Here is a 25,634-nt window from a genome sequence, read left to right as displayed (position 1 = left end):
ACTGCAACAGAATGTCGTTCGACAAAATAATAAAACCACATGAATTATTGAAATAATGGGCTCTGCGGAATGTACTTGCCCACCAAACTAATATGATGCCTTTATTTGGACGAATATAATAACGCATTTTTTCTTCTCTACTCTCTTGTTACTTGTAAAGAGCTTTATTCATATGCTTTAATACCGTCGAAAAAAATAAATTTTTGTTTTCTTTTGTAGCTATTGTTACCCCCAGCACTTTATCCCCACCCATGTCTTGCGTTGTCGGTGATGTCAAGTGAAAAGCGGATGCTGCGGAGCGGATCCCCGCCACCGCACCCATTACGGGAGGAGAGGACTAGGTGGAATCTGGACAATTCTATGATACCTGCTTTGTTACTTAAACAGTGCTCCTGGTTTGATATAAAGAACCAGAGCGGGCAGAGCGGCTCCCGGTGTCTCGAAAGAGCATCAAATTCAAAAGACGACTTTGCATTTTGTGCAATCATGAGCTGGGATGTAGGAGGGTGCCTGGGTTTGGTAAATCATTGCTGAGTTAGCTGGCTGGCTGTTCTTATTTCTGAGTCGCTATGGCTAAGCAATATGATGTGCTTTTCCGACTCTTGCTTCTTGGAGATTCGGGGGTCGGAAAAACGTGTTTATTATGCAGATTCACGGACAACGAATTTCACCCGTCTCACATCTCCACAATCGGTAAGAGCGCTTATTTGGTGCCATGCATTATTTTGCGGGGAATTTATAAGGAGACAAAGAGGATCTGATTATCTTTAGTGTAAATAGCCTAATGTAGTAGGCTACTCTCGCTATTTAAATAGCATACTGAAATGCATTCATCATGTGCATTCTACTACCTTTCTGCAGAATGTATGCTACCATTGGACATATACAAAATTGTGATTGTGTATGAACATAGTGTTGGCCTCTCTCAGTGTCAATAAGCCATACCCCGAAATGTATGCCCCTAGTTTGAAAATGAAGTTTTATGTCTCTTATCCTACTAGACAGTTGTCCATCTAACACATTTTTCAGTAATGTTCAGTTCAACAAAAAAATCATAATAACCTGTAGAAGTGGTTTTAAAAAGAAAACCTGGTACATTTTAATTTGACAGGTGGTTCTGAAAGGTAATGGGCTTACCTTTCAAATTATATATAATAACATGCATTATATGGCGTGTGATACATCAATTATAGCACATAGCCCAGGTAATAGTGACGTACATGGCCTATGTGGAAGGATATTCTACATCAGTATTACATTTTCTGATATTTCTAGGCATGCCACAATTGTATTTCATATAGGTTTGGTCTTGGTAAATTGTCCCATATCTTCCTATTGAGTTGTTTGTGTGTGTGTGTGTGTGTCACCAAAATTACAATCCAAAATCATAGATGCGCCATTACATGGAATTATTAAACCATATTAGGAGTGTCTTTAAACAATAGTTGTTACTGGTGCCTTTAGCATTTATTGTAGTATGTAATTTCATGGCCTTCTAGAAACCCTTGTAAAAGGAATAAAGAATTATATCAGCATATACTTTTTAAAGCCATTTCCACACCTTACTTTGAAATGTAACCTCTTAGATCAAAGGTCAAGGTTCTGTTGACCTCCAAAAATATGTCAGATGGATGTCTGCCAATCTTAAAGTCTCCAGTGATTTCTGACTAAACGGCACAAGTGAGCAGTTCAATGTTGCGTCCTGAAATTAATGTTCATCCCTGAGAGAACGATGAATGGGACGGGGGAATGAAAGGAAGCGTGACAACAGACAGAAAGCTATCACTGCTGCACAACTATCTCACATTTTCCAAGTCTAGGGACATCCTCAAAGATCACTGGGGCACATTGTTGTCCCAAGTGGGCATAACCAACCCCACAGTAAATAAGAGAGGCACAGCTGCTACCAGGATTCTGAGAGACAAATAGAATTTGTTTGCTTGGTGCCACTGCCAGTAAAACACATAACTAACTACAACAGATCTCACTGGAAAACAAACGTTCACATTTACCTAGCTTATAAACATACTAACAAACAATAACATTAACAAATATTACCTAGGAGAAATTACTTTAATAATAATAAATTAGTAAATACTTTCTTCAATCTGTATTGAACGCATTTCACCAGGCAGGAAAAAAATCACATAATAACCAGCTACCAGAATCTTTCAAATCTGTTGTACAGTAGCTGACTCCAGTTCAAACATGTAAGATTCAATATCACGAATAACATGATAAAAAATGTATCCTTCAAATCATGATTATAAGCCACGGAGCTGCAAATTTTCCTAGCAGTATCCAGTCTACTGCAAATTTAAAGAACCTCCCAAGTGGAAAGGAAGGGGAGGGACTATGTCAGACAGGAAGTTATGGCTCTATGGTTGCAGTCATTTAGAAAGAGGATAAATCTTGACACCTTGCGCATTTATCAATATATCTGCTGACAGGAACATAGCTGAAAGATGGCTCTGTCAATCAGTCAGAGTCAATCAGTCGGAGTCTTAGCGAAGTGAAACACAACAAAACTACATTCATTTTTCAGATCTCGCTCGCCCGCTCCAGTACACGCAGTGATGTAACACTGGGTGCTTATTGGTGTGCAAAAAATAAACCTCACCTCTCCTGGCCAGGTGTGTGTGAAACACATCTGACAGCCCTAGGAAATCTCACGATACACTCCACCTAGATGTGAAGTGCCCCTTTAAGTAGATCCAAAGGTATATGTTTACCAGTTTAACGGTAGGTTTGGATAAAGGTTATTGATATGGAAAGTGTAAAAATAGGGGTTTAGGGTAAGGGGGAAAACCTATTTAAGGTGAGGACAGTCACTCATCCTGGCCTAATGTGATCTTGAAGCATTTAGCCCATTTCAAATGCAAGCCTCTCCCAATTAAAAAAAAAGCAAGTTTAGTCGATTAATCATGTGGATTATTGTGCCCTATACCTGAAAATAAAAATGCATGCATGACTCACATTTCTAATAAGCAATGTGTCCGTTTTAGAAATACTTGACAGCTTCTCAGTTCACTGTGATCCTAATAAAATACAAATATTACAGAAGCTTTATTTAATATTCACACCCGACACACACACACATCTTTGCCAGAAGAAAAAGTGTAAATGCATATCTTCTGCCTCTTACAGGGCGAGCAGTAGCCTGTGGACCCTACCAAGCAGGCCGGGCTCCTCTAGTTAATATGGACTGTCATTTTGAGTTTCCCTTGTTAGAATCCAATACATCAGCTATGAATGGAAACACTGTATTCTGCTGCTTTAGTGTTGAGCCCAGTAAGATAAGCAGTCAGGGAAGTATTTTTCTCACCCTCACCAATCTCTCTATGACCTACCTTACTTCCCCTTCTCTCTAAACCCCCCCCCCCACTCCCTCCCCCCTAACTCTCAGGAGAGATTCATTCCATTTCAATTTAAGGACTTTCATTGGCATGAGGAAAATGTGTTTACATTGCCAAGGCAAGCGGGGGAAAAATAAAGAGCAAAATGAATCTCTTTTTGTCTGCATCCTCCTTCCTCTCCTCCCTCTCCTCCCTCCCTATCACGGTGTGCCCTCCTCTTTCTCCTCACCCCTGCCCTCCCTCCACTCTTATTTGGTCTCCTCTTTACTTCATAACTGTCTGACTCTCTCTGCTCTCTCTTTCTCAGAATACTCATCCTGGCCTCAGGGACACAATCAGTACATGCCCCAAATGACGTCCTAGTCCCTATATAGTGCACTGCTTTTGACTAAAGGGGTTATAGACTGCACTGGGACACACGCTCCGTTCTCCTCCTGCAGAGGAAGGAAGTGTTGGGTGGATTGAGGGTGGAACATTCCCACATCCTTGGTCCCACTTAACTAATGGTGAATATCCACCAGGAATTTTTTATTATGACAACAGGCCCGCAATATTTGTTTTTTTTGGATACTTTGTGCTCGGTTTTTCAGCTCATCATGTGATGGCTTGGGAGATTCCTCTGCAAGGTGTAGTCGGCACAGATAGGACACAGATGAGACTTTATTATAGGACTCTGCTCACAAAGTTGTGGAATTTATGTGGAAAACGGAGTAATTTGGGACAGACTCAGATCTGGAGTTGGAGACGGTAAATCCCCAGGAACCTGCTTGAACAGACCTGCTCAAATCCGTGTGCGTGGCGACGTTTCCCGATGACAAAGCATCTAGGTGTCCATTCAATAGCTGGTCAGTGTTCGGCCTATTTTCCAAACCAGGGTTCAAATACTATTTGATATCACTGATACATGTTGAGTGTGTGGCAACTTGTGTTTTGGTCCAGCACACATGTAGTTATATAACATCAAGCAGAACTAGGTAATAAAGCACAACTAAAGTATAAAATCAAGCACATCTAGAGAATAAAACCCAACCAAAGTATAAAATCAGGCACAACTATAGAATAAAAATGGATTGCGTATTCAAAAGGCCCACTAACCACAGTGTATGCCTGATATGAAACCAATCAACACCATGCAGCCAGGAAAGGCGTTCCAGCTAACTAGACCAGTCACTTTCCGGTATGTAGCTAATAGCTCGTCAGTCTCTCCTTTGCGGATTGTAAAAAAAACCTAATGAAAATGTAGTTTTTAACATTGTGAAATGCTGTCATGTCAAATTAGCCACTGCTTTCTCAGAAGGTAATTGCATTTGTGCATCATTGTGAGAGCTGGGCGTGATATGTTTAGTGTGGCTCGGTTTGTAGAACGTGGCAGTTGCAATGCCAGTACTGTGGGTTTGATTACCATTGAAGGCTGACGTAAAAGTATACAGTCGCTGCTGCAAAAGTTGCTCTTGAAATTAGCGTCTGACGAAAGACTTAAGTTGTACTTTTTATGGGTAGTTGTGGTCTGTGGCTTTACTTCACAGTTTTTAGCCACCTTGGAGTGCCAGTCAGAATGTAGGTTATTATTCCACTGCTACTACAGATATATTATGGTATCTTATATGGCAATGCAAACATATGACTATAAGCTTTTTCGTCTTTAATCATACATCGTGTGTTAGAGGCTTACATTGCTTTGAGGTGCTATATCAGATCTTTCTACTTCTGAGATACAGTAGATGAGCCAACACTTGACTTTCATCTAGATGACGTCACAGAAGAACATTCGCTTTGAAGCTGCTCTTCACTTGCTTCACTGGATGGCTGGAAGCCTAAAAGAGAAGCAAAAAACATTAAAAGCGATGAGTGAGGATATCGGGATTCATACAACGAGATACAGAGGGGCCGAGTGACACAGAGGAAGAGAGAAAGGGAGAGACAGGGGGAGAGATAAGTGAAAGAGAAAAGGAGAAATGCAAGTACCTTTTGCTGCATGCTCTCGTCCCAACCCCAGGCAAGTTCCAGTCATCATCACCTTGATGGTCTTTCCCTGTGTCACTGGATTTGGGTTCCTACTCCCTCTGCCCCTCTCTCCCTCACTATCTCTCCCCCTGTCTCATTCTCTCCTCTCCCTCTCTACCCCTCACATCCTCTCTACAGGGCTGGAAGGAGTCCAGCAGCCCCTAATAGCCAGGTAAACTGGCCAGACAACCACAAAGCAGACTTGGTTGCTTCATTGCTTCTTATGCCGCTTAGTCGCTCTGAAGTAAAGAAGTAGTGCAGGTGCTGGTCATAACATTAGAATATCATCCAAAAGTTGATTTATTTCAGTAATTCCATTCAAAAGGTGAAACATTCATTACACACAGACTGACATATTTCAAATGTTTATTTCTTTTAATTCTGATGATTATAACTGACAACTAATGAAAATCACAAATTCAGTATCTCAGAAAATTAGAATGAGACCAATACAAAACAAAATATTTTTAGAAATGTTGGCCAACTGAAAAGTATGAACATGAAAAGTATGAGCATGTACAGCACTCAATACTTAGTTGGGGCTCCTTTTGCCTGAATTACTGCAGCAATGCGGTGTGGCATGGAGTCGATCAGTCTGTGGCACTGCTCAGGTGTTATGAGAGCCCAGGTTGCTCTGATAGTGACCTTCAGCTCTTCTGCATTGTTAGGTCTGGCGTATCGCATCTTCCTCTTCACAATACCCCATAGATTTTCTATAGGGTTAAGGTCAGGTGAGTTTGCTGGCCAATTAAGAACAGGGATACCATGGTCCTTAAACCAGGTACTGGTAGCTTTGGCACTGTGTGCAGTTCCCAAGTTCTGTTGGAAAATGAAATCTGCTTCTCCATAAAGTTGGTCAGCAGCAGGAAGCATGAAGTGCTCAAAAACGTCCTGGTAGACGGCTCCGTTGACCTTGGACCTCAGAAAACACAGTGGACCAACACCAGCAGATGACATGGCACCCCAAACCATCACTGACTGTGGAAACTTTACACTGGACTTCAAGCAACGTGGATTCTGTGCCTCTCCTTTCTTCCTCCAGACTCTGGGACCTTGATTTCCAAAGGAAATGCTAAATGTACTTTCATCAGAGAACATAACTCAGCAGCAGTCCAGTCCTTTTTGTCTTTAGCCCAGGCGAGACGCTTCTGACGCTGTGTCTTGTTCAAGAGTGGCTTGACACAAGGAATGCGACAGCTGAAACCCATGTCTTGCATACGTCTGTGCGTGGTGGTTCTTGAAGCACTGACTCCAGCTACAGCCCACTCTTTGTGAATCTCCCCCACATTTTTGAATGGGTTTGTTTCACAATCCTCTCCAGGGTGTGGTTTTCCCTATTGCTTGTACACTTTTTTTCTACCACATCTTTTCCTTCCCTTCGCCTCTCTATTAATGTGCTTGGACACAGAGCTCTGTGAACAGCCAGCCTCTTTAGCTATGACCTTTTGTGTCTTGCCCTCCTTGTGCAAGTTGTCAATGGTGGTCTTTTGGACAGCTGTCAAGTCAGCAGTCTTCCCCATGATTGAATTGCCTACAGAACTAGACTGAGAGACCATGTAAAGGCCTTTGCAGGTGTTTTGGGTTAATTAGCTGATTAGAGTGTGGCACCAGGTGTCTTCAATATTGAACCTTTTCACAATATTCACATTTTCTGAGATACTGAATTTGGGGTTTTCATTAGTTGTCAGTTATAATCATCAAAATTTAAAGAAATAAACACTTGAAATATATCAGTCTGTGTGGAATGAATGTATACATTATACAAGTTTCACTTTTTGAATGGAATTACTGAAATAAATCAACTTTTTGATGATGATTTTATGACCAGCACCTGTCTGTTTTAGCAAGGATAACATTAATGGAATGGCCAAGTCAGCATGGGAAGGCAGAGAAAACATGTGAGGGCCTAGTCAACATGGAAAGGCCAAGTCAACATGGGAGGGCCTATTCAAGATTGGAGGGTCTAGATAACATGGGAGGGCCTAGATTACATGGGAGGGCCTAGATAACATGGGAGGGCCTAGACCCCATGGGAGGGTCTAGGCAACATGGGAGGTCCTAGTCAACATGGGAGGGCCTAGTCAACATGAGAGGGCCTAGTCAACATGGGAGGACCTAGAGAACATGGAAGGGCAACATATAAATGGATGCTTTTTTAGCTAATGAGAACTCTGCATGTTCAGCCACCAACATGGCCCATCTAGACCTTTTGCGTGTTTGTAAACACAGAACAGGGTTTATAGGCCTCTTATCAAGCCGACACAGTTCAATCTAAACACATAATTTCTGTCATCATAGTTCCTCATTTCTCATGAGAGGTCCTGCTCAGACTCGTGTAGAGGATTCTTATAGCTGAAAAGAACACATCCATTACTGGCATCTGAGTTTCTGAGGGACTATTGATTTGTTACAGTTAACCCACGCTAACTGTGGTGGAGTGGGGGCTAAAGTAATGAGTAATGGCTTTAGCATTTAGCTGCGGAGGGTGGTTGGGTTAATTGGTCCGAGCTGGTTCCCGATTGAGGTGGGAAAACCACGGTGTTGATCCTTCATCCTTACCTTTGCACTACATTAGTCTATGACTATGTAATGAAAAGACGGAACAACATAGCAAAACTTTTTCATTATTTATGAAACGCACTGGTACAATATATTCTGTATGTTTAGCAGCAGAGTACTACCCAGTCTGTTTTTAGAACTTTAAATACAACACGCACAGGAACCACACATACACTAGTTGTTGCTATGTATTACATAGAGAAAACAAGCCTTCTATTTACTGTAATTTACAGCACCGCTCTTATCTGGAGTCACTTCCAACTCGTCCTGGCCTGACACATCCGTTTTACTGTTCCTCTACATGCTATTTTACCTTTGTCAGTATCCCTCTCTTTCACCAAGACTACACAGCTTAACTGCCCCTTCATCCAACCCTCCAGTATCTTGCTTGAGATCTGTGATCGATAGAGGTCTCGAAACTAGATTAAGACTCCGCTGCCTGAACAATCAACCTGACCTCTAGAACCAAGGAGCTCATTGTGGATTACAGGAAGTATAAAAGCTGCAGTCACACCCCAGTTCTCATCGATGGCACTGAGGTGGAGCGTGTGCCCAGCTTCAAATTCCTGGGTGTCCACATCTCCAAGGACCTCTCCTGGACCCTCAACACCTCAACCCTGGTCAAAAAGACACAGCAGAGCCAGTACTTTTTGAGGAGGCTGTAGAACGCCCATCTGTGAACTTTCACCTCTGCACAATCGATAGCATTCTGACTAACAGTGCCACAGTGTGGTTTGGCAGATGCTCCATGGCCGACCATGCAACAGCCCCCCCCCCCCCCCCCGCTTAGTACTGCCTCTCAGGGACCTTGTTGCAGTTCTCTCTTTGTACTGCTGGACTGTGTCATTGCTTTGCAAAGTCTAATAAGGATGTTTTCAGTTGTTCTATGTATGTGTCTACCTCGGGAACCTCATTGCTGCTAACCCTGCATTTCAGTTAAACATACTAACTTGCACCTTCAATTTGCCTTCATTGTACGTTTAGAATTGGCATTTGTACTTGCACTTGCCTTCATTGCACATTTATACACCCCAGCTATAACATATGTTGTTCTTAATTGTTTCACTTGTACGTTTTCTTCCATCTTCTATTTGCACTTCTGGTTAGATGCTAACTGCATTTCGTTGTACTCTACAAGTACTTATTTAGTGACGAAGTTGAATCTAATCTAATGACATTCTATATCATTCTGTACCATACCAATTATATACCGTGCCATACCATACCTTTCTGTACCTACCATTATATACCACCCAATACCATACCATTCTATGCCATATCATTATATACCATAACTTTCTATAACATTCCATACCATTCCATACTATAACATTCTATACTATAAGCTGTTCCCCACTTAGGCAATTTAGAAGCCTGATGAATAAAATGAAAAAAGCTGGTTGAAATGAAGATAAATGGATTCTTTGATAGGAAACAATAGGACCTTCCTCACCTCTCACACCTAAGGCTATCCTTTTCATATGGCCCAACATGTCTCTCTCCCTGTTTGTAGGAGTTGATTTTAAAATGAAGACGTTGGAGATTGATGGCATCAAAGTACGGATACAAATATGGTAAGTAGCCATGAACATTTCAATGATTTAGCACACTCCTTTATCCAGACTAAGGTAGTGTAGGTAAAATCACCCATTTGAACGCAGTGGTTATCCTAATGTTAATAATGGTCAGTCTTCCTCGCCCCACACTGCTGCTTTTTCTGATGACCTTTTAGCCACTGAACACTAAACTAATTCTGACTGAAGACGATCCTCCTCAACACTACACGAGGCACAGTGCACAGAATGCCAGTGCACAGAATGCCAGTGCACAGAATGCCAGTGCATGGAATGCCAGTGCACGGAATGCCAGTGCACGGAATGCCATAGAAGTTCTTTCCCAATAGAAAACCATTTGAAGTCACAAAGATCCACTATGGAACTAAACATTGTGATATGTATGAAATCTAAGAGAGGATTTTTGACGTTGTCTTACAGGGACACAGCAGGACAGGAGAGATACCAGACCATCACTAAGCAGTACTACAGACGAGCACAGGTAAAAGAATGTCTCGGTTCCTATAGATTCAACAAGAACCTGCAGCCCCACTCTTCCTGTAGATAATGTAGATATTAATGAAATCAAGAAGCTGCAGCCCCACTCTTCCTGTAGATAAAGTAGATATGAATGAATTCAAGTTGCTGCTGCTCCACTCTTCCTGTAGATAATGTAGATATTAATAAAGTCAAGATGCTGCAGCTTTACTCTTGTAGATAATGTAGATATTAATCAAGTCAATCAATCAAATTTATTTATAAAGCCCTTTTTACAACAGCAGTTGTCACAAAGTGCTTTACAGAGACACCCGGCCTTAAACCCCAAGGAGCAAACAACAGTAGTGTTGAATTTCAGTGGCTAGGAAAAACTCCCTAAGGTCGAATTTTAGGAAGAAACCTAGAGAGGACCCAGGCTCAGAGGGGTGACCAGTCCTCTTCTGGTTGCGCCGGGTGAGATATTAAGAGTCCAATTGGAATAATAAATACATTTCTCTGGGCTAAATCCAGAGTCTATTTGATTTTAGACTAGGTCAGAAGTATGACCAGGTGGACAAGGACAGGGACAGCAACAGGCCCCCCAAACCAGGTAATCCGCAGGTGTGGACCAGGACCTCATCTCCTTCTAAAATGTAAAACTGGAGGAAACTGCGAAAAGTTAGTAGTACATCCCTCATATCCCCCAGCACAATAATATTGCAGCGTAACACCTTGTAACTGAGACGGGGGGGTCCGGTGACACTGTGGCCCTACTCGGGGGAGTCAAGATGCTTCAGCTCCACTCTCCCTTTAGATACTGTAGGTAGTAAACACAAGGTGTGGCAGCTCAATTCTACACTTTCACGTAAACACGTTGTGATCGCAACAGCTGTAGCCAAAGCCACTTTTCTATGTGAACGGATGGCAATCAGCACAGGCACCATCCTGTTACCATTCTGCTCATTCCTTACTATCATTCAGCACTTTCCTCTCTACACAAGCTGGCACAACATTCCCGTATGGAAAGAAAATACTCAACAAATGTTTGGGTGGCCTCGGGGTGTGTAAACCAACATCCTCGTTCCAGCCATACTGCCATTTTATACTCTCACTGACTTTCTTATATCAATAAAAACATAAATGCCGACATAACATGCCTTTAAAGAATTTTTTTTTTTTCATTACTTATTTTAAAATGCTCGCCATACATTTCTGAAAGTATTTGGGCATTCAAAATATACATTTGTCAGGAAATGTTCACATGGATTTTTCTCCTTTATGTGTAGCGCTCTGTTGCAAGCCAGCAAATGCACAGTTGGTATAGAAGGTGGGATTTAGTACAGTTTTTCTGTCATCGAAATCATGTCCTCCTCTTGCCACCCTCATCACCCACAGATACTAGACCATGTTGTGTTGCTCTGACAACCGTTACAGAATCAGCTGACATTATGTTTTGTTTTCTTCTACTTGCCTCTTCTCTCGTCTTTTTAGGGAATGTTCCTGGTTTATGACATCACGAGTGAGCGATCTTTCCAGCACATAATGAAGTGGGCCAGTGATGTGGATGAGGTGAGGTGGAAGTATTTATTTATGACATTAATTTGTGGCGTCAGAATTGCAACAATGGCCCTCATCTCAGCAACTCCGCAGCTGGTTGTGGAGAGACAAGGATCAGGTCAAGTGCCCACCGATGCACATCTGGCCAAGCTGCTCGCTCAACCAGGAAGTGTCCTCCAGAACACGCACTCTGAAGGAGAGTGCATTATCCAGCCAACAACCACGCTTGAGCTAACAGGCAATCGACCGACCATAACGAGTAGCAAGGCCGTGACGATACAAGGCAATTTAAGGCTGGTTTAAAACGTTTTGTCGATACAGACTGTTTTACACGTGCACCTCTCTTTGTCCCTCCCTCCCTGTCAGTATGCTCCTGATAACATCCAGAAGATCCTGATAGGGAACAAGTCCGATGAGGAGGAGAAGAGGCAGGTAGCTACAGTACAGGGAAGTAACCTGGCCAGGGCCTACGGGATGGACTTCTTTGAGACAAGTGCCTTTACCAACCGTAACATTACAGAGGTAAGTAGCGAACAGCGCCCCCTAGAAACCCTGTGTTGCCTCCTGTCTATCACTAGCCAGCGCCAAAGGCCATGCGTCAGACCTCTATGCACTGGTGATGACGTTATAATGGAACAATACTGTATGTTATACCTACACACCTTTATTTTATTCTCTACTACATTATTTTATGTATTGTATATGAGGCAAAGGGCGGGGGTTAATGTGGCCAGTATACTGTGGCTGTCAGGTGTATCCTGGCATTTCATGTTGCCTTGGGCCCACAAACAGCTGTTAGCCCTGTCATGTTGGGTTTGGAGGAATCACCCCTCTCTCTGTTGTTCCCGTGCCTATATCACCACCACTTCACCACAGTCCTTCACGCGATTGGCTGAGCAGGTGTTGGTGGCCAATAAGAAAGACCTTGACCTCCTGAGGGCGTCGGTCACAGACGGGCTCAACCTCGCCGCCCTGGAGGAAGAGGAGGGTATAACGGATGGGTCCGCCACCGCACCGAAGAGCTGCTGGTGTTAAGGACTGGGCCTGGTCGAAAGGAGTTCACTATGAAGGGGAAATGGGTGAAACCTACATGTAAGATCCCCCTCTTGCATTTGAAATGGCACCCTGTCCTCTGTGCTGACTAAAAGCAGGGCATTGCGGTGGGGGGGGGGGGGGGTTGGGGGGGGGGACACTTCTCTTCTTTATGTTCGGCCTAATGATTGATCGTAGATGATTGCTTTTCTACCAGTGTAGGTGGGCTACTGGCTTTTGATAGGTTTTTACGTGTTCTTTTTCATTGTAGTGGATAGGTTCTGCCACTAGAGGCTGCTACTGATAAATGCTGCATTGTATACGAAGCACATATATACTGTACTGCAGAGCTGCTGACAAAGTCCTCACTACCCATTATATTGTTCTGTTGTAGTGTGTCTTGAAGACTTGGCTGAGATTCAATCCAATGGTACTTTTTTGACTATGTACCTTCTCAATGCAGTGGTCAATGTTTTGCCAAAAAAAAAAACGCTTTCACTGTAAATTCTGCATATGTCAGCTCAATTGGAAATTACCTTTAAAGTTGCTGCCCAGTGTTTTTCCTAATGTCCTACAATTACAGACAATATTAGTGAAGTAGTTTTGGTTGGCCTGCTCATTGTTCTCCAGTCTGCTGAGTGGCACGTTTATTTTGCTCTAGACCAATGATTGGCCCACTCATTCTTATCCAGCCTTTGGATTGGCCAGCTCGCCCTATCAGTGATGCCATTTTCAAAAGTCTGTTTCAGTACAGGATGAGACAAAGACGTTTTTCTAAAGTTAGGTGGTAGAAGGAGATTTTTACCGGGCAGTTACTTTAAATGGTGCATTGTTGACGAGATGTGGTCTGATTGAACCCAGGCTGTTATTTCCTTTATAGTGCATGTCTTGGTTCTGGTCAGAGCTCGTTCACTACACAGGGAATAGGGGGTCATTGTTGGTTTTAGACAGCATTACATTTGGTTTTAGCCCCGCAAGAGCTTTCTTAAGACAACGTTCCATGACAATATAGGATTTGTTGTTAAGAAAAGATCTGTGTGAATTTTTATTGCGCTATTATAGCCCTGTAAAAAGGCTTTGATTACCTACAATATTCCCTCTGTGATTATATGATGTCTGCAAAACGGTTTACTGCAGTTCTACTCTTATTTTCCACTAGTTTTTCATTTTGAGAAAGGTCCAGTGTTCTTGGAATCAAATCCGTTATAAGGTCCAATTAGAGACATGTTTGGCATAAATATACAGTACATATTTGGGGTCTTCTCGCATGAAATTGCCCCATTTCCAAGTAGCCCACTGTGAAAACTCCATGGAAACTAAACCTTGTTTTGCTTTTCAGACTAGCAAGGGACGAGCAAGAGCCACCTGCATGCGTCCAACTCAATCTGTTTTCTTTCTCGCAACTTCAATGAAGTTAAATAATTCCACTGATCATGGTCTACATTTTAAATAGCATTTGACCAGAGTGGCCTGATGTTGGTAAGTCATTCTAGTGTCTGCTACTACTGACTCAATGTTACTTCTGCTCTGCTACTATCAGAATCTACTGTGTATGTGTGTTACTGATAATATGGTATGTTCTACTGAATGAAATACTGGACTATGCTCTCTCAAGATACAGATGAATTGTATTTTTATGTTGTTTGATGTTAAAAAAAATTGTTTCTCTTAGACTATTTGAATTGCATTCAGTGAATATATATGATGTGAAACATTGTAATTCTTTCAGATGTTTGTTGAATAAATACTTGCAGATAAATGACCCATCACGCCGTGGTAACTCGCTGAAGTGGTAGGATTGGCACTTGCGCCACGGAGCAAGAGGAAACAGTAAAGAATAATGTGGGTGCCTTACCTGGGCTGAACCCCTTGGGCCCAAGGCAGTAAAGTGGCCCAAGAGAGGGAGAACGAAATATAGTTTTAGGTAACAACTTAACATCTTTATTGCTACCTACAAGAAGGTGGCAGTCTGGGTGGCTTACTAACAAATATAACACTGCACTTGTTGTGTTGTGACCATAATACCATGTTATTATCCACAGAAGGCCATGCCTTCGGAATGGCTTAGGAATGGCTTAGGATCCATTGGGACTCTTTAACTCATGGGTACATTGTCAATAGCTGCCATTTCTAACTTGAAAGAGATCCGCCATTTTGGGATTTTAATCCCAGGGTCGGTTGAGGCTGTAAGTGTGTCTGTTTGTCTGTAAACTTTCAAAATACAGTAGGGGAGAAAAGCAGCAAAGCAAATGTTTTCTACTTAAAAATTAAAGACTAAAGTAATCTAAAGTATCTGAATGAAAAATCGGCACCACCACAGTTTTTAAAAGTTGGGAATAGAACGCAAACTATTTTTCCGACCACTAGGTGGCAGAGCTGCATCATGTTACACCACACTAACTCAATTTACACTGAACTGTAAAATATGTAACATTGAAACACTTGAAAGCTAGCTGTATAACGATTGTTCTTTAAGTACATGATTCACTGATGATTTCACTCAACTCCGACTTCAATCATCATTCAACCTGAGGCAATTGGCACAATGATATAAAGGATTGATCTGGATGTATGTGGCACCACTGGATCGTGGTTAAACTCAGTGTGATCAAAAACAAAACAGCTGTTTAAAAGTAATACTTTAAAACCACAAATAAACAATAATATGGCAAATGTACTGTAGAACTATCTATAGCACTCAGTAGAATATTTGTGATCTATTTGTTGAACAAATACAAAATGAACATTCAGAAATATATTTGAGAAAGCGATTTAAAAAGGGGTTTCTAAAACAATGTGTTTCTATTCATTTAGTCAATAAAGGATAATTAAATGTGAGTGTGGGTGTATTGAAATTCCAATTACTTGATGTTTACCACAGCTAAACCCTTGCTTCTGACTCATTCCCGTGACACATACTCTGTTTTAATACTTATCGTGAAAGAACAATTGACTACCAAGCAATTCTGAGATGAAACCTTAAAATGCCTAATATGTCAGAACTCTTCTTTGTGCAGATAGTGCTTTATAGTCCCACGGTCTGTAGAAATGATTTATAAAGATGCAGCCTCTTTATCTGTATCTCGGACACACACACACTCTACACCCTGAACTCTCTGACTCTGTGGGAATGTTCCAGTAATTGCTGTGTCAAGTCATGTCTCGTCAGTGTTCCAGACAGAGCAGTGATCAGAGCCTTGACACCTCCTGACACAGCTGGAATTGGTCTCTTCTGGTTGGGTGTATTTGAGCTCAGGTTTCACTATATACATGGGGACAGAAATTTCAATCTGTGGTCATGCCAGAAAAGTCCATATACGTGTTAGGGTTTTGGTTGAGCGTACAAATTGCGTAAGGATAGGAATTAGATAATTATTAGGGTTAGGTCTTAGGGTTGGGTTTAGGGGTTAAGATTAGATTTTTGGGGGGTAAGTATATATATTTTTTAATTAAAGAAAATAAACTATGTCTGGAAAAACTTTCAATCTGTATAGTTTAACGGAATGTATAGGAGTTTTCTGAGAGAAGATTCCCTTTATCGAGATATTAAGTAACCATTTCCTCTGTCCAGGAACCAATCAAAATACCCTTCTGCCTGACCTGAAAGAAACCCTTTACCCTGCCTACCTCTTTCCCTCTCTCTCTCCCTCTGTATATCAAACACATACTGTACACGCCACATAGTCAAACACACACAGAGCATCTATAATGTCTCCAGTAGATGCTTGAGAGAGTAAGGGGAAGGACTTATCAACATCCAAAGGTATTTATAGGGATTAGAGGAAGATAAATGGGCCTGAGTCCCAAATGGTACCCCATTCCCCATTGACCCAACTATCACACAGAACCAGCTCTACCAATCCAACCATCACACAGAACCAGCTCTACCAATCCAATCCCCACAAAGAACCAGCTCTACCAATCCAACCATCACACGGAACCAGCTCTACCAATCTAACCATCACACAGAACCAGCTCTATCAATCATCTAAATTATCCAGTCCTTCCAATCCAATCAACTTCCATCACCCTCCTTTCAATAGTATTAGATACAGTAGGAGTGTGTGTATGTGTCTGTTTGTGTAGGCGTTGGTTTCAGTGTGTCATGTGTGTGTGAGCTGAGAGGCTGCGGATTAATCACACTTCCCTAGTCCCTCTGTGCTATCGTGGAATCCCAGGGCCTGGAACACACACACACACACAGCGTCACAGTCGAGGCAGAGGGCCTCAGCTTGAAGTCCCCTCCAACTCAGCCACCTTTGCACAAAGCCTGTCAGAGTGGGACCATATCCCGGCCACCCATTGGCCAACGCTCTCCGCCCTCCGCTAGTCAGCGACCAATTGAAAACAAAGCATTGGATAAATCAGCTCAGAGCGGTAGCAGGGACACACTCTGAATCGAATGTGTTATTTTGGGGAGGACGAGGGGAGCGTGAGGATGAGGAGTGCGAGGACGAGGGGCGTGGCCTGAGTGTGCCGGCTGCGGCAGAGTTTGGCTTGGGTAGGCGATGGAGACGGGGACGGAGAAAGCGCTGCGTGTGTGTGTGTTTCTGTGTGTGTGTGTGTAAGGCAACTCTTCAGTGTTATATGAGCGTTGTGATGTCATCCTCCCACCACTTCTCTGAGATGTGTTCACACCAGTGTGTGTGTTTGTGTGTGTGTGTGTGTGTGTGTGTGTGAGTCACTCTCCTCTCTCCTCCAGAAATCTCAGCAGGGGGGAGGGGGGGTTAGGAGGTGGTGGGGTTGAGGTGTGTGCTGCTGAATGATAAACAGGGTTGTTGGAGCTGTGTTCCTTTGCTCTTATTTCTGTTAAAAGATGTGTTTCTTTATGTTTCTCAGCTAGAACGATTGACCCTTCTAACTCGCAGATACACACAGACACACACAGATACACACACACAGATACACTAAGACAATTGACCCTCCATAGTCACAGATACACACAGACACAAAGATACACTAAGACGATTGACCCTCCATACTCACAGATACACACAGACACACACAGATACACTAAGACGATTGACCCTCTTTACTCACAGACACACACTAAAACACACAAAGATAAACTAGAGCTGCAATTCACAGGAAGCCTGATTGTTTTCTTTCACCTGATTCATGGGCAACAAACCATAATATCAATATTATAGTATGAGACAAAAAGATGTGAATCGGGTTGCCTGTGTAAATGTACTCATGGGTGTGCACTGTGTATTCGATTATTTCTCTTCTTATCACTGTATACTTAAAAATATGTTCTCTATCAATCCTTCCCATTTGCTTCCTGTTAGCAATGCAGGCTAGTTGACTTGTTAACAGCTCTCAACAATAACAAAATGTGCCACTTGACATTAGGAGACACAGTGGCTTAATTTTGAGGAAATGTTTATCAATTAGCAGCAAGGCCACTGTCTTCTCCTCTGTTAACCTTCTATTAGCAGCATGTAGTGAAACCCTTGGAAAAACCACTGGACCCAGGAAATGACTACTATGGCAACAATGCTATTTTGATACTCTCATAATCCCTTAGATACTCTCTTATTCTTCCCATCAAAATGTCCATGTGCGATCTCACTGGCAGATCCTTTCCACCTTACTCTGTGTTTGCACCCTTATTTACTTACTGCATTCGTCTGTATTGTGTCTTTATTATTATTTTTATTTAATTTATTTCCTTTGTATGTTCTGTCATTTCCATTGTTCTCACGCTTTTTTTGAGGGGAATGGCTAGTGTTTCGTTAAATGGTCCGTATCTCGTGCACCCTTTTCAAAGGACAAACCGAGCTTGAAACCTTGAAACGTAATTCTGAGCAATACTGTCAATAATTGATGACCTAGTCTCCATTCTCCCTCTGCTCTACCAACATTTGTTTTGGGGAACTCAAGGACTCTTTCATCGGGCAACATTTTAAGGCGTGTTCAAATATAACTGATTGTGGAGGGTTTCCTCTATTATGACTGGGGTTTATTTGTCTAGCTCCAAGGGCCCAAAGCAAATTGTGTTAGACAATGATAGTCCTTGGGTTATTGATTTAAACATCTGCTCTGGTATTGCGACGTCCCATGGATTTTAAAATGAACCATACTTCAAATGAAATAATGTAGTGGTGTGTTTTTCAACTTGTTTCCTGTTTCATGAATACCATGACTAGAAACCCATGCAGCTATTTACACAGTCAGCTCCAAACTGATTTCAACTTATTGATCCTTTGAGAAATCACACAAGATCTTTTCACATCAGTTAAAAAAACTATATGTGAATAAAAACCAGGGCTGTTTCAGTGGATTTGTCGGTTTCATTGTCATGCTTTTTCTTTTTAATTAATTTAATTTAAATTTAATTTTCTCTCTTCCCCAACTTCATTACCAAATCCCCAAATGTTGTATATATTTAGTATGTAATTTCTTATTTTTTTGGCATTTTATGCTTTTTTGAAAAGAGAATAGTGGGAAACGATAGAGGAGAAGAATCTTTGCTGAAAGGCAATGGGCTTGATCCAAGCAGTCTCTGAGCAGCGGTCCAGGCCACTAGAACCCCATTTCGTCATATCCAATTTAATCTACAGTCTCCGTCAGAGGGATTCAGCGAAGTTCAAGATCTTCCTTCTACACCTCAGTGCCTAGTCATTCCACATTGCTTGTCCAACCAGGAAGTCACATGGGTCTACCTGTGTGAGGTCACGCTCAATCACCTTGGGACAGACACTTGGTCGCCTTCACAATTGTAGCTTCGCAGGCACCCGAGCCGCTGAGGGTGACGCTAGAGAGATATGACGCCGGGACGCGCCTCTCTCCCAGGTGACTGCCCATCTTGCATCGCCCATGGAGCTTCCCTGGCAGTGCTCCACCTGGGAGAACCCTCTGTCTCTGTATTCTTGGACCACTACACCGCCTGGGAGAACCCCCTGTCTCTGTATTCTTGGACCACTTCACCGCCTGGGAGAACCCCCTGTCTCTGTATTCTTGGACCACTTCACCACCTGGGAGAACCCCCTGTCTCTGTATTCTTGGACCACTTCACCACCTGGGAGAACCCCCTGTCTCTGTATTCTTGGACCACTTCACCGCCTGGGAGAACCCCCTGTCTCTGTATTCTTGGACCACTTCACCGCCTGGGAGAACCCCCTGTCTCTGTATTCTTGGACCACTTCACCTGGGAGAACCCCCTGTCTCTGTATTCTTGGACCACTACACCACCTCGGAGAACCCTCTGTCTCTGTATTCTTGGACCACTTCACCACCTGGGAGAACCCCCTGTCTCTGTATTCTTGGACCACTTCACCACCTGGGAGAACCCCCTGTCTCTGTATACTTGGACCACTTCACCACCTGGGAGAACCCCCTGTCTCTGTATTCTTGTGTCTTCATGTTACGTCATTGATTAATTGTCTAACAACTTTCAACGATGACCTACGCAAACTGCCCCTAATAGTGCACTGTATATGAAATGTTGCGATCACTGTACATTTATTATTATTTATTTTTTAAAGCACACGAAACGCTGTCTGTTCTAGGGGCCCGCTGTTTGCATTACACCCTGTGGTGAGAAAGACAAAAGCCTTGTGTGTGTGAAAGCTACTTGCCGTTTTTTCCATGTCTCTTTCTATTAGTGTATGGGGGCCTCTGGAAAGGAGCCTGGTCAATGGGGGCCATTCTTCCCATTCCACTGTATCCTGATGCAGCCACAGAATAGGAATTCCTCAACATGAGGTCACTGCTAAACTCCTGTGTAACTTTGCCAAATAGGCCGTTCGAATTGTGTATATTGTTTCATAATAAATTGGTAAAGATTACCTATTTTAGAGTCGTAAATCCCCCGGGGGAAACAATAATGGATAGGCTTTAACAAGTCTTTAAAAACCCCACAAAGTTATCTGGTTTAATAAACCATCTATCTGTTGAGGATATGTTGATTGTGACTGAAGATTGGAATATTTGAATAAGAATGTATTATATCAGAGAAACATCCATTAAGAGTTCATAAAAAAAAAAAACTTTAATTCTCATACTTAAAGATTCCATAATTTATGTTACAGGTGCTGCTGTGCTCTTCATCTACCTGATTCCTAAACTACCTTTCAGAAGTACCTGCTTTGTGTAGCCATTACAAAACAAACATGTTCTTAGGAGATCTATATGGCACTCAATGCTTTATTGAATCCCTAATCCATTCCAATCACCAGGTGCATCGGGACAAATTAAATCAAGATATAACTGTCAAGACAAATGTTGCCACAAACGATGCCTTTCTGGTCAAATAAGACAGTGTGGACCCAAAAAGAATGATTTAACCCTTGCCCAGTCCAAACCCTAATCATGACTCTAATCTCAATAACCTCAGATTTATGCTTAAACTTAAGCCTAAACCCTAACTCTAAACTAATACCAACTCCAACATTACCCTAAATTGCAAGGTTTACCCTAAATCTAACCCCTAAGACAGACTGAAAAGCCTTGTTCTGTGTACCTCTGGTCCCCATAGGTACTGCATAGTAAAACCATGATCAAATGCAGAAATGTGCGCACACGCACTCCCACACAAACTAGAGCAGACGCACATATTAAAAATATCCACGACAACAATGATAGGATGATGTGGTCTATATGAACATAATGCGTCTTCCATTGTTTTCATTTGACTATTACATTATCCTGCTTGTTACTTTGGAATAATGAACAACTGTTCTGCTGTGGAACTGAGGTAGGCCCACCACCTACACATTCTGTGCCCTATGGGATCAGTCAAGTCAGCACTGAAAACAGCTGAGAGAGAGAGGAAGTTGAATTTCCTCTAACAAAATATCTCAGCATTTCTCAAACTACAAGATTTGTAATAGTCTTTTTCCCACGGTCGGTCTTGAGATAAACTGTGGAAAATGAGCGGTGCTTGGTTCGTAGAACTGGAGTTGCGTGAATTGTGGCTATATGAGGCAGTAATAACCCAAGCTTTTTTGTCCTGACAAATGTGGCTCTTACTTTTTATCAAACTACAAAATATTCCAGATTAAACTCTCAGGAACATGTATGTGTCTTCCATTTTCTTTCTGAACCTTTCTGGTTCCCTTAACAGGGTAGACAAGATCAGACAGTGTGCCTGAGGGGAACCTCATCACACAGACGAGCACACACTTACTGCCTAATGATCTTCCTTGATGTTTTCCTAAACTTTGCAAACCTTTTTGATGCATTTCAACTTCCTTCAGATAAAAACATTATTCGAAATTACACTGAAACTGGTATAAAAAGTGTAAGAGTTGTTTAACATGGTGGTTACTCTGGAAGTGCTCTGCCCCCAGTTTCTCCTGCAACCAGATTTTCAAATCAGGGGTTAAACTGCATTATTTGTTGACGCTGGCAGATCAGCCATTTGCCTACTCAGAATCCTTAAGGATTTTCTGTCTTGATTTGGAACCACGCTATTTTATTGGAGTTTTTATATTGGAGCATTTGTTCCCACAGTAAGGTCTAGTGGACATATATTGATTGGTTCCTATGAAGGTTCAATAAGAAAATACTCTATACAGTTGGTTCGTATAAAATGTTGTAAGAACAAATTGCTCAATGATAACTGATGGAAAATCCTAAAGGTTATTTTGACTAGGTTAATTCTGGTGCGGCAGTTCTAGAAACGTTTTTAAGTGACTGCTAAGACAACATTAAAACGGAGACGCAACCAGTTGCATTTGGTGGGTGTCAAATGATGTTGCTGCGTAGCCGTTTATCTGGCTGGCTGTTGTTGCCAGAGCAACAGACCGGTCATTACTCTCCATTCTTCCCATCCTGTTCCAATGCAGATCAATCTACATTCAATTCTTTGAGTTCCTCGCGAGAACAGTGAACAGTTCGATTGCAGTGACCTCATCAGTCCGGCAGCTGCGCGACGATCTGAGGCGGAGCTGATCTTCTGCAACTTTTGTATGAACTTCTAAGTTGTTGAGCAGTCGCGATTCGCGAAGGGACGAGACACTGGAGTAGCGGAACAACGGATAGCAAACGCAATACTATTTGGACGTGTTTTTGGTGAAGCTCTAAAGACTTGGGTTTGTGGTTTTGCGGCCAAACAGTGTTTTGCCTGGAGTCTGTTTCTGAAAAAGACGGAGGTGGGGAGAGGAAAGGTGAGTTTTCGGAAAAACGCTTTGATTTATAGCATACAGTAGCATTATAGCATTCTATCGTGCGCTGACTGTGTGGATGGAGGGAAGACTGCTCAACTGGAAAATATTCAGTTATTTTTCAGGTAATATGTTATTCAGCTAAGCGACATCAATTGAAACAAATAACTCAACGTTACAGCAGTGTATTAAAATCAGCTAATGATAAGCCTAGTTGCAGACGTGTTCGCTTGTGAAGAGCGGCTGTAAATACAATTGGAAGCGAAAAGTTTAGCTAAAACTGGGGGTAGTTCGGGTGCGCATTATGCGGGTGAAACGAATCCGTGATCATTGTCATTTTGTTGTTGTCAAGCATTTGTTTTGTTGGCAGTGAACACTATCAACACTATAGGAGCTAGCGTGCAGTGATGCATTTCACATTTTTATTTTTCTTGACTCACTTTGAAGCACACCGTCGCACGTTGAATCGAGATGAATAATCTGAAATCTTTATTCCTTTCATCTACAAGCCAAGGGGCTGTGCTGGTTTCTTAAACCAGCAGCAGTCCCCCAGGTTTGGGAGCCTCGTTGTCACGTAGTCGCTGTTTGTTATATTACTTTTATTGAATAGCATTAACTAGCAGGCTGGTTGTTTATGTTTTCATAATGACATCGATTAGGGTATGCTTTTGAGGTTGTGATCTGTTCTGTACAGTACACTTTTAAATGTCTCCTAAACCCTGTCTGCCGAGTCGCTGAACCTGGTATACCTCATTCATTGTTGTTAGTCAGAGATGTGGACCAACATGTCCTTTGGCAATGACAGGAAGCCCGTGATTAGGTAAGCATTTCGTTGGGACCTGATGGTTACAGAACTCCAAGCCCAGTCTACCTTCTCAAGTAACGTACTATAGCTACCTTAACCTGGCACCCTCACCTGTCTACAAAACCTATGCCATTTTGTGAAATATTTACTCCTGTTTTGTGAAACAATCACATCAAAAGCAGCACCATTCCTGAAGGACTTCCTTTTCTAATTACTTCATACATTCTATATATTTTCTGTATATTTTCTATATATTACCAAGGCTGTTGGTTGTCAAAATGTTTAAATCTCCCTTAGATGGGAGGAGATGAAGGATGTACTGATGATGGACATGGTTTGGTCATTTGCATAACTTTTTTTGGGCTCTGCAGGCTGCGTGGGTGTTATCGTGCTTTGTTGAGATGAGAAGGCAATGCTGCAGACGTGTGTGATTGAGAGCTAGTCTTTGAAGGGAAAATAGATTATGAAATCAGAGAAATACAGAAGTGAATAGGCAAGAATGTCACATGCAATGGTTAGTATTCTTTTTTTAAAATAATCTATTTATGCTATACATACATGGAAAAGGGACTTTTTGTAGTTTCTGCAATACACTTTGATATGTTTGTAAGTTGGTCTTATTCAGAGGTATGAGGGTTTAAACAGTCTGATTTTGTATAACATCAAGCATTACTGCAGCAAGTTTTCCTAATTTATCTACAGGAAATGACCTCTCAAGTATGTACATTAAAAAATACTTTTTGATAGAATTATTGCACATAAGTACAAATTAGTACAACCTAAAATAAAAACATATGTGAAATATCTAAAAGAGAACCTAGTCAAACATTCACAACATTTGATTGACATTGAGCATCTATGTGACCTCTGCTACTGGTAAAAGTGTATGTTTACACAAGATGAACTGAACAGTGAAAAGTATCTGAAACAAAAACATTGATTGAAAAGTTATATAAAGTTATATAAACCATAATATTCTATGCACCAATACTGCTTCCAAACATTACTACTGTGCAAAAAGTACAACAAATTGTTTAGATACAGTAGCAATCAAATCTCTGGACACATAATTTTTTTTTTTTACTATTTTCCAGATTGTATAATAATAGTGAAGACATCAAAACTATGAAATGGCCCATATGGAATCATGTATTAACCAAAAAAAATGTTAAACAAATCAAAATGCATTTCGTACTGTAGATTCTTTAAAGTAGTCCCCCTTTGCCTTGATGACAGCTTTGCACACTCTTTGCCTTCTCTCAACCAATTTCATGCTTCCTGGGGCTGTTATATACTGCATTTAAGAGCCCCTGGAACTGGCTCACTTGTCTTCATTCATGATGTAACTGGAGAGGGCAGCAGTAGGATTCTGAAGTGTACAGAAGCATCTTGTCTGCTCAGATTCCAACAAATGCCTATGAAATAATCAGACTTCATAATGCCACAGGACAATGACCCCAGAAAACATTGCCATAGCGACCAACAAGGTTTTCAAGGCCAAAAGGTGTCAGTCATTTGATCTGAATCCAACTGAACCTGTCTTTTACATGGTGAACAATCACCAGGGGGGAAAGCCAACCATAATAACTGTTGTCAGATGCCCCTCTGTGTTGCTGCTGTGCCGTCCACCCACATTGCACAGACAGAGGCTGGGGAGTGGATAGACGCTAACTCACGAAGACGCTAACTCACAATAAGGTACACACACTTGCATGTTCTGTTTTACAGCCTTTAAACTGATTCAATAACAGGAGCCGATTCTAATCAGTGTGGTGGTCTGGTTTTATCGGGAGGAAAGCAGATACAGCAGATATCTTTTGGCTGCTTCCCTGTCAGTCTGCCTGTTTGTGTCAAACGCATTTGCAAGTGAACATCTCTTCTGCTGTGAATCTGATAACGTCAAGGTTTCCAAGATCTGAAAGGAATCCCAAATGACACCCTCGTTCACTACGTTTCCCACCCTGCTCTACGCAACCTGTCCCCTAGATTGTGCATTACACATTGCTGTTTGGAACTCTGGTCGGCAGGCACTGTCTAACTGTCGCAGTCTCAATGTGAAGTGGACTATTGAGGGAGCTTGTGTAGGTGGATGTGCACATGTTGTACAACAGTATGGCTAGAGATGGAATGGAGGTGGGGGGGGTTGGCAGGAGATAATGAGACCGAGGGGAGAGTTTTA

At 42.0% G+C, this 25,634-nt stretch overlaps 2 protein-coding genes across 4 annotated transcripts in view; both read left to right on the top strand.

Annotated features, from left to right (window-relative positions):
- The first annotated feature begins 246 nt into the window (after positions 1-246).
- rab15 (RAB15, member RAS oncogene family) lies at positions 247-14,302 on the top strand. 2 transcript variants are annotated; one of them, XR_829035.5, is made up of 7 exons: positions 247-693; positions 9,433-9,493; positions 9,914-9,974; positions 11,441-11,518; positions 11,873-12,028; positions 12,383-12,598; positions 13,878-14,302. XR_829035.5 is itself a non-coding variant. In XM_010894219.5 (6 exons), the coding sequence occupies exons 1-6, from the start codon at positions 570-572 to the stop codon at positions 12,539-12,541; spliced, it is 639 nt and encodes a 212-aa protein (XP_010892521.1). In that variant the 5' UTR covers positions 247-569; the 3' UTR covers positions 12,542-12,665. The 2 variants fall into 2 exon arrangements, 1 of the variants encoding a protein (XP_010892521.1); XM_010894219.5 differs by lacking the exon at positions 13,878-14,302 and having other exon boundaries at positions 12,383-12,665.
- An 8,056-nt stretch (positions 14,303-22,358) lies between these two features.
- Positions 22,359-25,634, top strand: part of sipa1l1 (signal-induced proliferation-associated 1 like 1) — a 76,546-nt gene continuing 73,270 nt past the window's right edge. The window contains exon 1 of one of the 2 annotated variants that reach the window (XM_029116934.2): positions 22,359-22,653. The gene's annotated coding sequence lies outside the window, so the exon portion shown is untranslated. Of the gene's footprint in view, positions 22,654-22,700; positions 22,776-25,634 lie in introns of those variants that run through there. The other variant, XM_029116935.2, reaches the window with a different exon arrangement.

This window comes from Esox lucius, chromosome 23 (genome assembly GCF_011004845.1).
Source record: "Esox lucius isolate fEsoLuc1 chromosome 23, fEsoLuc1.pri, whole genome shotgun sequence".
NCBI lineage: Eukaryota > Metazoa > Chordata > Actinopteri > Esociformes > Esocidae > Esox > Esox lucius.
This window is presented reverse-complemented; position numbering and strand designations above follow the sequence as displayed.

Bases quoted from the DNA above. Each gene is read 5' to 3' on its own strand.
- rab15 (XM_010894219.5), top strand. From the start codon at position 570: ATGGCTAAGCAATATGATGTGCTTTTCCGACTCTTGCTTCTTGGAGAT. The intron at 694-9,432 runs GTAAGAGCGCTT...CCCTGTTTGTAG, and splicing joins GTCTCACATCTCCACAATCG to GAGTTGATTTTAAAATGAAG. The intron at 9,494-9,913 runs GTAAGTAGCCAT...GTTGTCTTACAG, and splicing joins AAAGTACGGATACAAATATG to GGACACAGCAGGACAGGAGA.